General features: G+C 40.5%; 1 protein-coding gene across 3 annotated transcripts in view; it reads right to left on the reverse strand.

The window, feature by feature from the left end:
- Positions 1-13,052, reverse strand: part of kif13ba (kinesin family member 13Ba) — a 34,829-nt gene extending 21,777 nt beyond the window's left edge. For 2 of the 3 annotated variants that reach the window (XM_060880522.1, XM_060880520.1), the window contains exons 1-6: positions 11,731-13,052; positions 9,146-9,239; positions 2,546-2,561; positions 2,364-2,424; positions 1,688-1,780; positions 323-503 (exon numbers count right to left, since the gene is read on the reverse strand). In XM_060880522.1, the coding sequence (XP_060736505.1) occupies positions 323-503; positions 1,688-1,780; positions 2,364-2,424; positions 2,546-2,561; positions 9,146-9,239; positions 11,731-11,800 (515 nt within the window). In that variant the 5' untranslated portion in view covers positions 11,801-13,052. The remainder of the gene's footprint in view (positions 1-322; positions 504-1,687; positions 1,781-2,363; positions 2,425-2,545; positions 2,562-9,145; positions 9,240-11,730) is intronic. The other variant, XM_060880521.1, reaches the window with a different exon arrangement.
- Positions 13,053-13,755: the final 703 nt, after the last annotated feature.

Genomic DNA, 13,755 nt, shown 5'->3' on the forward strand with positions numbered 1-13,755 from the left:
GTGAAAAAACAGTAAAGTTAAATCGATCAACACGACCGCCAACATTAAAGAAGCAGCTTGCCGGAGCAGTCTGAGCATGTGCAACTCTTACGCCACACTTACTACTGATTCACTGCAAGGCAGATATTATGAAGCATCTTTAATTCAACATAAAACCCCTCACATCACAGTACTTCGGTTTTATTCCCGTTTTCTTTTATTCTTTATATAATTGACAGCTAATAAATTTTTTTTGCAGCTTGTTGCTGGTCAATGTCTCAGAAATGTTAAGCAATGACATCATAAACATAAGTAGGGCTCGCGGTCATGTGCTGATCCTCACCCCTTAGGATCGAGGAGGTCCCGAACTTTCTCGTTGTAGATCTCCATGTAAGAGACCTCCACTGTGAAGCTCTCCTCCTTTCGCTGGTGCTGCAGCGTGCGCTCAAACAGTGAGCTGCAGAGCCGGGGGATCAGACCGGGCTGGTCAGCCGAACCCATCATTGTGTACGACTTCCCCGAGCCTACAACACACATGGAGACACACACACACACAGAGGCACAAACAGGGAGAGAGAGAGACAGACAGACACACACACACACACACACACAGAGACACACAGACTGCAGTCAATGTAAAGAAAGACCCACTTATAGGTGTGGCACTTAATTTAGGAAATTAACCAAGAATGTTCCAGTCATCTTAGAGTGAGTCACATACATAAACATCCCTAATAATTCAGTAAACATCCTCTAATAAGTCCTAGCTAGCTAAAACATGTGTGAACACAAATACACGTTTGTTTAAGAGATGATGTGAAGTAGGGATGGGCGATATGAGAAAACTATCATATCAGATATTAGAAAGCATTTCTGTGATGCACAACAAATGCAAATCATGCCACTTTGGCTTGCTCACAAATTGCCAGTAATATGGTATCTAAAACTCAAAAATAATCCTTTTGATAGTTAAAGGTGGGGTCTCCGTTGTTTGAGAAAGGCTTCAGAAAACTGAGTCGGGACGACAAACAAAACAAATACAAGACTAATGTGTAGCCAATGAGCAGAAAGGGGCGTGTCTTGTCAATATGGGCGGAGAGAGTGTTCAGTGCGCATGTGTGACATTAGCAGAAAGCGATTTTAACATTGACATGGAGGATAAAAACAAAGAAAGAAAGCGAAGAAAGGTTTACGATAAGGTAAGAAGTAGGACGTGTTTAGCTCAGGAGTTCTTGACTCAGGAAACTCCAATCTGTGAATATGTGACCAACTTTACTTAAGACGCCGAGGCGCTTTTTTCCTTCTCGATAGGTGAGTAACGTTGGTTTTGCTTTGTTACACAGAACTAATATATGCCTTTGTCCTTTACATGATTATGTTTGTGTGTCATTTTTGCTTGTTTGTTTTTCTACAATCGTATTGTTCTTCACTTCAGCTATGATAAAGACACATTTCTTTCTGTTATTTGCCTGGGTTACGTATGTATGTGTGGGCGGAGCTATCGATACAGGGGTGGGACCCATTTGGGTTAGGGGCATGTTTGTTTTGGTGATTTTATATGTCGACATTGGCTTTCAAACAACGGAGACCTCACCTTTAAAGTGTAAAAATAATTTTCAATTTATATATAAATAGAATTGGGTGAAGTAGGTATAAAATATTGATACATGATTAGGACAGAGATAGCTGTGTATGGATTGTGTCTCACCAGTTTGCCCATATGCAAAGATACAAGCGTTGTAACCCTGGAAGGCGTTGTGTAACAGACTCTCCCCGAGGCACTGAAACACCATGTCTTGTCCTGCAAATAAACAGTTTAAAAAGTGTCAGTTCCACAGAACGTCTATAAACCCACCGCTGCTTCACTGCTCCGTGCTTAGAAAGGGGGTATTTGTCTTGTGCTATAATGATAATGATAGTGATAATGATAAATAATTAACACTCGGGGAGAGTGTACAGAAACTTGTTTATAAACGCAGACCTGACAACCATGGAGACACAGAGGGCTGCGTTTAAAGTACGGATTATTTCCTAATTAGCATTTCCATTACATTATGGACCTATAAAAGTTTTTTTTTTAGCTCTCACAACACTCCATTTTGTCTTGTTTTAAATATAGCACAAATACCGCTCTCGGCAGCACGAGGTGGAGTCGGACCTGATCCGGCTCCACCTGTGAGGGCGGAGTCATGCGTATAGTTATACAGCAGTCAAAACGAAACCAATACAAATGTGAAATGTGGAGAATAGCATCAGGGAGTGTAATGTTATCAGGGAGTTAGAATCGGTCAATTATTTCAGATTCAAGTGTCCAAAAGCTCTTGAATCTACTACTGCGTTGTGTTAAAAAAGCAGATCTGACAGAAGGGAGGTCCAAACAATACCTGCATATTTTTCCTTTTCTGATTCGTCCATGGACCAGAAGCAGTAATCGTATGCGAAAACCTAAAGGACAGAGAAACAGAGATTTCAATAAGATTAAACGGGTAAACGTCTTAAGCTGCTTTGCTCGTATGACTGATTTATAATGTAGGATGCAGTAAAGAAAGCCATTAGATTAGATTACCTTGGGCTGACTCCTGCTGCAGGACGGTCCAACACGGTACCGGTGCGAGTACAGGGAAGAAAACACATCAGACTTTTAATAATCACACTGATTATCAGACTTAACTCAAGAGTTTCTGGAATAAAAACAATTCTAAATGAACAAAAATACAACATTTAGTACTGTTCTAGGAAACAAGGTCAACAGTATATGAATCAGACATTCTGGGAACCGAAATAGCCGATTATCAGTAAAGTTAACGTGCACTAGGACCCAGAAAACTAAACCCTGAGACCATGTTATCAGCTGTACTTTGCTCAGTGAACCTGAACACAAAGACACCATCACTCGGCGAGAGAGAGAGAGAGAGAGAGAGAGAGAGGGTTGAGAGTAAACACACAGCGGGAGCCGTGACTCAGAGCTGTTCTATGACTTCAGGACGTTACTATATACATGTATAGAATTGTCACCATACCGCAATATTAATTTTGTAATCTCAAATAAAATCATAACACATGATCATAATTATTCTGTCCGTCATGTTTTTAAAAGGAATCCATAATAATTTCTAGCGGTTTTAGCTTTCATATATGGTGATTATGCTGTAAAGACAGCGAGAAACACAGCAATGAGAAACTGATTCTTTTGGTTCATTAGAAATATTTGCATTCTATACCACTAACACAGGCAATTAATCACTTTATTTCTTCTCGCATTTAAAAATGTAATAATATTGCGTGTGTGTTAATCAGTGGAAACTCCTGCGGTCTTTATTAAGCACAGAGCGCAGTCCGAAAAGCCAGTGAAGCGAATGAGAAAGCAAAACGGTGTTTTGGTTCCAGTGACCCGGGGCTCGGCTTGTCGTTTAAAATCAGGCCATGTCTCTGAGAGCTCTGTCGCTGGATAACAAGCGGAACGCTAGAGTCTCCCGTCATGCTGCAGAGCGAGCTGGAAGCGATTCAGCCCCCTGTGGAGCGTTTTCGGTGGCGTCTGCTGGTGAGACATGCAGGATTGACGTGAATTTTGTTTGGGTTTTTGTTTTAATAAAAAAAAAAAAAAAAAGAAAAAGAAACCAAAAAAGTGCAGAGATTGTGCATACAAATCAGTTCAACCTGTCACAGAGAAGAGATTATTTTTGGTACAGCTCATTCTGGGACTGAAATGTCTGATAAAATCAACAAGAAAGATGACTTCCTAAACCTTTTTTACAATTTTAATTTTGTTTTGTTTATCACATGATGTCAAATTTATTTCAGACACAGAACTAACTTACAGCTAAAGATCAAATGGTGTTGAGGTGTGTGTGTGTGTGTGTTAATTAGTTCAGCTATTCTGAACAATGACAAATTCTTGGGAAACATAAGATTTTTTATTTTAAAAAAAGGTTACTGTTTCTGCATTTCAACACACTGCTCCTAAATTCTGCATTTCACTGGTCTGTAAGTTTACCAGCATGAAGCTGAGGGATTTTTGTCTTGTAAAACTCAGGAAAGAGATAAAGAGAGGCTGCTGAGAGAAAGCTATAACTGCTATGACAGGAACCGACTTGAGTCCATACTGTAAGACTTATGATGTCTTCGTGTTAACCCTCGTAGTCAAGCATGTGGTTATTATTAACCCAAAATACCTTTGTGACATGAGAGTAAAATCACAACCAGCCTGGACGATGGGGGTAAATATGCAAAATTTTAGGTTGTGAGCGTTTTAAAGTCTAATCCTCATCGGGTTTCTTTACTGGCAAGCTTCTGTGCATCATCTTTCATTTCTGAACTGCAAAGCGCTGGTTATATGAGCAAGCACTCAAGCATGGACAGTGTGAGGATTGCATCTGCAGCTGCTGCACTGTGTACAGACTCTTTTACACACACACACACACACACACACACACTATTCATTTCCCCTGAGACAGTTGCCACTCCTGCATAGCTGCACAGTTAGAAATCCGTGGATGAGGCGAGCAGTGCACACAGCATGCTCCTAAATTCCTATCATTTATTACAGCAGGGCTCGACAGGATCCTAAATAACTCCTGGCTAACAAAGGTCTGAGTTTGAGCCACTGATTGAGGCCTTCAGCTCCACTAGAGCAAGACATTCCACGATACAGTGAGAAGGACGACACGGTTCCTCCAACCGTAGGTTAAAAAACAACCCTAAATATAAAACACACGTTCTGCATTATCAAATATGAATTATTATTAATATATAACAATGAATGTTTCTTTAAGAAAAAGGCAGTTACACGTTCGAAGGTAATATTCAGATATTATTTTCTTCAATCTCCAAATCTGCAAAATGTTTCCAAATGCAAAGGTGTAGAAACTATTAACAAGGAAAAATGTAGTGTACCTAATTAGCTCATTTTTCTTCTTCTCCAGATGTGTGGCACTAATCTACCACACTAATCTAACAAATCTATGCTAATTAACGATTAATGGAGCATCTCCTCTGTTTTTCTGTGATGAGACCACTGTCCTGCCCACCTGGTTTCTATTTATACAAGGACACACAAGGATACAAGGAGACGGACAGGAGGAGGACACCACGCAATAAAGCATTTCTTTCAGTCCTCTTACATTCTCAAGATTTTCCCTCCGTGTGAAACTTTATAAAACAGCACCACAGGCATGAGAATCAAAGGAACTCCACCAACACCACCACCACCACCACCACCGATTGATTCATTCCAACACGGATGATCCGATGAGCGGCCATCTTCTTACTGTTGCCATGGAAACGATCATTACAGTTTATTAGCCCCCCATGCGTTACCGTAGCGCTCGCGTGCTTCAGCCGACGTGAACGTGTGAGCTCGACATCAACAATTAGGTTTCATGCAAACAGAGCAAGCTGTATAACTCCTTCCTGTAGTTGTGATATTTTAACAGCACCACCTGCAGTGCTGGAGAACGGGTACGAGACGGTCGCTACAAATCTACAACCTTAAACTGTACTCTCAATTATGTCTTTGTTAAACCCACATAAAGAAAGTCCCTGCATTAAGTAATCGAGGTATTGAATCGGTGCGCGTGCTGCTGCCTGCGAACTCTGACTAAGATCGTAATAGAGTATCGACGCTGTTGCTCAGAGGCAGCTGTCAGTGCGAGGCGAGTCATCGGGTGATTAAGAGGCACGCCGACATCCGCGTCTCACCTTATGACCACGTACCACGTGACAAAAATGTCAGGAAGATGAGACACTTTATTCGTGTACTTACTCCTTCTATCACTGGAGATCATTTAAAAAAAAAGACATTCCGCTTCAGTTGTAAATGAATACACATCTTGTGAGTGGTGAAGTGACGCCGTGCACCGAATCTGACCTACATTACAGTCAGGAAGACATTTGCATCGGCTCACACGAATACAAAATAGGCCAAGCTGCAGGGTCTAGCCTTCTGGGGTGGCGGGGGGTCGGAGAGGAAACAGAGGTTGACGATGGAAAGACTGACTGACTGACTGACCCTGTGCTCTGGCCTCAGCGTAAGAACAAGCTTGGCTAAGCAAAAAAATGATAATTTCACTGGACTGAACTTGTACATGTTGACAAAGACTTTCTTGTTTAATTGAATTTTCCCAGCTTAGCTCCAATAAATATTTTTGTGCGCTCTGAATCAGCTGTTTGAAGTCGCTGACGTCATCGCTGAACTAGTGCTGGTAGCCTAATGTTAGTATTTCAGCTCTGTTTTAGAATTAAGAGGAAATACGGTGCAGTGTTTTCTGCCACATCCAGACTCATCTGTAGAATTTCAGTAAGAAGGATTTTTGTTTTAACAGAAGAACCTAATAATCTCTAAGCTTGTGGTTGTGGTAAGATGTCACAGGTGCTGCCAGATGTATGAAGCCCTAAAGCCAGAGAACAGCTGTAAGGCTGAAAACTTGATAGGTCTGACACGGATCGTGAAGCAACTCACCAAAATTCCACAAGTAAAATAACAAGCCGTCTCTGTTGTGACGTGAAGTGAGGTGAGGTGAGGTGACGTGACGGTCCGTCTGGAAATGTTGAAAATTCTAGATAATATCCAAGATATTCTGATGAGATGTTTTTAAAGGTGTGTTAGGCAAGATTTGTAAAATCTGATTATATGAGGTACGAGTTAAACAGATGGAGATAAATAATGTTTAAACATCTTTATTCTGGAGTCTTTTTGAAGATTATTTGATGCTCTCAGGAGGTCTGCACTGCGCACTCGCTGAACTCAGACAGAGACGAAGAGTCTCCATAAAGTGAGTGACAGGAGGTTCATCCCAACACAAGAGCTTTTTAGCCATGTAAAACACCTGCTCTAAGCCATGGCATTAATTATTCCTTTATTTTTGTTCGTGTTTTACATATTTTCCGGGTTACTGTACTGGTAAGTAACTATAAAGAAACACAGTTGCACCTTAAACTCTTTTATTCTTTAGCCTTTGTCGAATTGCCTCTTTGTTAACTCATAAATGCAAAGGTTCCTTAAAGAGTCTCGTCATCACAGGTGTGACAGCATGAAGTATAGACACACACAGACACACACACACTCACACCTTTAACAAATAAAGGTGCAGTAAAACGCTGAATCCACACGCCATGAACTAAAGAACGCAGACCTGATCGTCACCTAACTGCTTAAAAACTGATAGCAAAGGAAGAAGATCTGGTTTAAGAATATAAAGTGCTGAGATGAGAACGTTCACATGAAGACATGGACAGGATTCCCCTGTGACAAAAGGAAGAGAGCGATGTCTGGTGCGACACAGGGGAAGGGGGAATGCCGTATGTTCTCTAACGCCCACCTGAACAATGAATTTGAATGAGAGCGTGCAGGAGGTGCAAGCGGCCATGTTGTGCCCATGTGAACCCCGCCATCGGGGGCATCTGGTGTGCTGTTAACATGAGCAGAAATTCGGCACATGAACTCCGGCGTGCAATTAAACTGTCCGTTGCCTGAAGGCAGCAGGCGGCGCATCCATTCACTTCCAAGTTTAAAGCGTCTCCTTTTGTCCGCACGCTACGTCGAGAGAAAGCCGCAATGGTGCTCTCTTGTTTAGTGCCATAAAACAAATGTTTATGGCCAACAGATGCTAAAGCTAACTTCTATGCTCTCCTGTCTTACATGCAGAACCATCCTTTGGCTGAGAGCGACCTAGGGTTAAACCCCCCACCCCACACATAGTTGCCATGGTAACAGAGGGCTGAATAAAATAGGGAAAAGTCAAAAGGAGGAGAGTTATGTCCTGACACACAGCAGAGTTTTGAGAGGTTGTATACAGCATTACACCCAACATACACACACACTCACTCACACACACTCACACACACTCACTCACACACACACACTCACACTCACACACACTCACACACACTCACACACTCACACACACTCACACACACTCACACACACTCACACACACACTCACACACACTCACACACACACTCACACACACACTCACACACACACTCACACACACACTCACACACACACTCACACACACACTCACACACACACTCACACACACACTCACACACACACTCACACACACACTCACACACACACTCACACACACACTCACACACACACTCACACACACACACTCACACACACACACTCACACACACTCACACACACTCACACTCACTCACACTCACTCACACTCACTCAGCAATATCGGCAACGAAACTATCACTTTACGAGTGTAAAAATCCTTTAAAAAAAAAAAGTCTATAATTCGTAACGATTAATCGGAGAAAACCAAACAGTCGAACACTGGATTGTGATTGGTTGTCAGGTGGTGATTCATTTTCTATACCAGCAGCTCTGATAAATGTGCTTCTGCAAATCCCAAGTATTATAGTCCTGCGCTTGGTCTAAATCATTACTGATTCTATAGCTGATGAGAAGTGTGAGAACGACGTGGTTTGTAAGATGTTCATTCATCATGTAAGGAAGGAGTCTCCAGGATCAGGGATAAAGCTATAACTTCAAGTTTTAAGACATTTCAAGGTCAAGCTGCATGTTTTATCTTTAGAGAGAAGATCTGTTATAAAACCCTTTGGTTAGAACGTTCTGTTAGCGGAAAATAATCCCCTTTATTATGGTGGTAACGGTGACTCGGCTTCATCACACCACGCCGCCGTTGAATATTTTCACATAGGGACAAGGTGTGTTTTCTTCCTCACTTATGTTTTACGTGAGAACCAGAAAAGTGCAACGTTGATGTTTTATAGTCATGTGACCCAGCTCTAATTTCTGTTTCTGCAACGTGTGAAAGGAAAGTGGAACGTCTCAGGCGGTCGTTCCATGCAGGCAGAAAAGATCAGAGCTTATCTTGAGCCACTGAACATGGCATTTTGGTTAAATAAGAGCCAAGGTTACACTGCTGAAGTGGGGTCGAAGTGGAAACACTGTAAGGATCATTCCTCCTCTAATCGCCCAGAAAGCAGCCGTTTCTACGCCGCTCATTTACATCACAGGGTTCTGTTACTCGTTACAACAGTAATTCCGCTATGAAATCAACGTTTGTGAAAGTTTTGTGTCTCTCTGCGTTAAACATAGTAGAATTTTTTTAGAACAAGAAGGTTATGAAGAACAGAAGGTTGGTTCTCTGAAGCCGATATGAAACCTGTGCTCGGATGTGAGCTCACCTCGAGTCGGCTTTTCCCAGATTCCCGCTCGCTGGATGGAGGAAGGTTTGGTTCCCTTCCATCTCGATCACACATTTTGTGTTCAAGTCCTTTTCTGTTGACAAACATGAAAGAAAAAAATAAAAAGAAAATCAGATTCAACGTTTAACACTGCTATTCAAGAACAAAATTGTACAAAACAGGAAGTGGAAACGTTTGGCTTTGTTCGAGAGAGTGAGTTGAGGACTAAACAATGAATTACTTTAAATACCAGTCTTTACAATACACCTGCCTAAAGACACACACACGCACAAACTGAACGGAAACAATCACTGAACAAAAACAATGAATGCAGAAACATTTTGTTGATTCTGCTGTAACGAGGCTCAGTTACTCTACGGCAAAATAATTCATTACAGAAATCTGTTTGTTTAGCTTGACTCGGGACTCTGGAGTGTCTGTACATGGTGCTGTTTGTCAAAATTAACAGTGACAAAGAACGGGAACGTCCACTCCATGTTCTCCAGCCGTCCCACCCCTCCATCATCTCTATATGGAGTGGAATTTTGTTTGGTAAAAGTCAAGAGATGACAGTCGTACAAGCTGAGGTTTAAAAAAAGAATTTGAGGCATAAATGTGTCATATGGACCAGGAAAGTAGATTAATAACCATTCGGGTGAAGAATGAACAGTGATTTAGAAGCTCGGTGTTGGAAACTAATAGAGGAAATGTCGCTGACTCAGAAATCCTTGGATAGGACATGACACGGCATGGAACCAAAATGCCAACGAGCAGCATGGTTTAAAGAGGAAACCTCGGTTTCCTGCCTCTGCCCAGAACCGAGGGCCTGGAGGAGAAACTGGGAGAGCTTACAGGGTGTAGAAACATCTGACATACTATAGTTACTTTCAGCTTCCCTAAATAAGATAAAATAAGATACAGAGAGATAAATAGATACAAGACTCATAAGAAAAATTTGTAAATAAATTTTTAACAAAAAAAAAATTGTCATCTCAGCGTAACTAAATAATCAATAAATTAATAATGCCGCCTCATTGGTCATGCTCCGTGTACAACAACTACACATTAGTCTGACAACAGATAAGCAGGTGATCTCATTGCTTTCCTGTCAAAATGGAGTGTCAGGAAATTATTCAAACGTTCGACAATTTCCTCGCTCAGGATTCTTGGACTTGAGGTGGTTTTTGCCGACCGTCTGAAATATGCGTATGGGAATGAGAACGTGTTGCTGTTATGCAACGTTAGCAAATAGCTCATTATGGCTCACTGAGACTTCCCTTCCTTCTTTTGTTAATACACACACGCACACAAAGCTGAGGAAGTAAGGCGAGGACAGACAGACATCTATGTGAGCTCTGGTCTGGTGATATTATTACATGTCTTACAAGACAGAGAAAATCACAAAGAACTCTATGAAAAACTTTTTGTCTAAAACCGAAAACTTAAATCACTGCAATATTAGAGATTAGTTTAATCTGAGTGTTTAACATACACCGAGTAGGTGTTGGATGTCGATGTAAGTCGTCTTGTGACTGAATTTTACACACAAATCCAACATGTGACTACTTCACACACTTCAATACCTTGATTTTGTGAGACACGTGTTCTCACGTGACAAAATTCACCTTCCAGAGGTCGCCGGACCTCAACATTCGAATCAGCACTGAAAGAATCTGAATGCTGTGTACATTTTGTGTGTGTTAATTATTACTGAGAAATATTTGTAGCTTCACAGGTAAATCACCAGGACAGAGCCTTGTCCTTGCAGTGCCCTTTTTGCATGACAACACAATAATGAATCTCTTCCAATAAAACCTCCATTTTGTAAACACAACCCAGGGTCAGAGACCGACTGCCACGTGCAAATGTTTTAACAGGTCTTGTCATTTCAACAGAACGATGCCTGTGTCTGACAACACCTCTCACGGTGCACGACTGAACTCCCACAATGCACTGCGGCAGTTCCGTGTGAAAATGATGTGGTGGAACTGTAAAATAAACTGCACGGGTCCTGTTCTGTACATAGTCCAACTATCCTGGTTTGTTATCGTAACGTGCAGTAACGTCTTCCCTATTTATTATACAATCAGTTTTAATTCTGGAAATTTCCTCGGACTAAACACATTAGGGACAAGTTCACGAGTGGCATTACTTCTGTGACACTTCATATGGGTTTACGGTGGCAGTGGATCCAAAGTCTATCCCTGGAATACTTGGGAACGAAGCAGGAATACACCCTAGATGTTCAATCATTCCATGGCATTTAAAAATCGTTAATAATTTTAATCACGAGGACAGCTGCACAATCACGGTCAAGGAGAAAGCTAACTCTGAACCCTAAATGTCCCTCTACTCACACTCAAAAATATTGGCACCCACATAATTGTTTTTGTTGTTTTACTTTTACACCTTTTGCTTGCATCAATATGCATTTAATACTAAGTAACTTCACATAATCAAACCTCAAGGACCTATTTAAAAGCTTTAAAGAATTCAACCTACTCCGAGAGAGAACGTTCTAATCATTCTGGTCTAATCTTTAATAAATACGTGTTAGTGACCGATCGACGTTTTGGGTTTCTCACCTCTCCGGTTCATGGGTCGGACGCGGACGGCCACCTTGACGTTCGAGTCGTTCAGGCTGGTTTCTCCCATGTTTACACACAAACACGGCTCTCAAAAACAAGACCAATGTTAAAGACCTAGACGCTGGATGTAGACAGATCCATACACATGTCCACAAATACCAGATTCCTTAGAAACGTATTCTTTATTTCTGGAACATTTCGGCGTCCGGGGCAGCAAAGTCACGCCATGTTAAGGTCAGCTGTGATCCAGTTCACATCTTTGCTTTGGCTGTGAAGTTCTTCATGTTGAGTCAGAGTTATTAAGATGATAAATGATCCTAAGAGTCGGTCAGAAAGCTGACAGCCAACTAACTCCCTGCTGGACTGCCACAAATCTCGACTAGAACTCAAACAGGGCCTCAATTATGAACTTCCTGAAACTCAGAGTCGAGCTGTCAAAGCACGATTTTCGATTTCTCTCACCCTAATCTGAGTCAGACTGCTAGCATAGTCGCTGGAATGACTTATTCACTATTGATTAGTCTTGTGCAAGTGAAAAATAAATTGATTGGATTGTAAACTTAACACGCAAAACCAAGTGCCTTCCTTAGTTGAGTAACCAGTCCGTTATTCTGTTTTACTAAGGATTTGACCAGCTAACTCAGCTATGCTAGTTATCTGTTTTACTAAGAATTTGACCAGCTAACCCAGCAGCTATGCTAGTTATCTGTTATCCAACTAAGGATTTGTCCAGCTAACTCAGCAGCTACGCTAATTATTCTGTTTTACTAAGGATTTAACCAGCTAACTCAGCAGCTACGCTAATTATTCTGTTTTACTAAGGATTTAACCAGCTAACTCAGCAGCTATGCTAGTTATGTATCTATGTACATTTATTCATTAACTAGCTAGCTGACATCTCGCTGAACCTTTATGTCAAACTCATGTGTTATCATTGATATATAAAAACCTAAATAATATGATAAAGCTTTCGGAAGATAAAGTTAAAAAATACACAACCATAACAGTGTTATTAAGTTAAAACTCTAGCTAACGTTACATAGCAACTGCGTTGACTGGCTAACGGAATCGCCTCAGATTTCATTACTGCATCCGAGGAGCGGCGCGTGACATCAAATTAAATCCGTCCCGGCGAATTCGACATCATTTCTTCAAGATTTTACCCAGACGACGGTGTCATTTTTCTTTGCCGGTGTCACACCAGGAAAGAGAAGAAATAAAACGAGAACTAAAACGTCGTTTTCAGGGGAAATTCCAGTCGTAACCAAATGCACGCGCAACAGCCTGGGAATTCACGACTGTGCGTTAAAATCAGCTAACATATTAGCATCAGTCGCCAGAAATAAGCCCCGCCCCCTTCACTTCCGCGTTTGTTCGTGATGGCTTGGCAGCTTGTCGCGCCATTGTGTTAAGGTCAATTGTGTTGAGGTCAATAAATTAACTATTACATATATATTAACAATTTAAATACAATATACAATATATATATATATATATATATATATATATATATATATATATATATATATATATATATATATATATATTGTATTTAAATTGTCTTTAAAATGTATTCTGTTTAAATTGTAGTATATATATATATATATATATATATATATATATATATATATATATATATATATATATACTACAATTTAAACAGAATGCATTTTACATATCCAGTAAAAATATAAATGCTATTAAATGGTCGTCACTCCCAGCCTTAACTGCGAGATAAAACGTTCTTTTATTTATTTTATTCTTTTAATTCCTTTTTTTGTTATTAGATCTCAAGCTAAGGCAATTATTGAATAACCGATATAATGTCATTTCTTACCTGATGATTAGAATATTTTTTAACATTTCTACCTTTTAAAATAATTAACTTTTAAAATCAATTAATTTGCATTAATCTATATTACAATTCTGTGTCTTAAGCTTAAATATTTGGTTGCAGTTATATTGTAGTTTTTACACCCAGGACGCTAAACAAGTCAAACTATTATGCTGTGGTGACATCTG

This window comes from Tachysurus vachellii, chromosome 10 (genome assembly GCF_030014155.1).
Source record: "Tachysurus vachellii isolate PV-2020 chromosome 10, HZAU_Pvac_v1, whole genome shotgun sequence".
In the NCBI taxonomy this organism is placed as follows: Eukaryota; Metazoa; Chordata; class Actinopteri; order Siluriformes; family Bagridae; genus Tachysurus; species Tachysurus vachellii.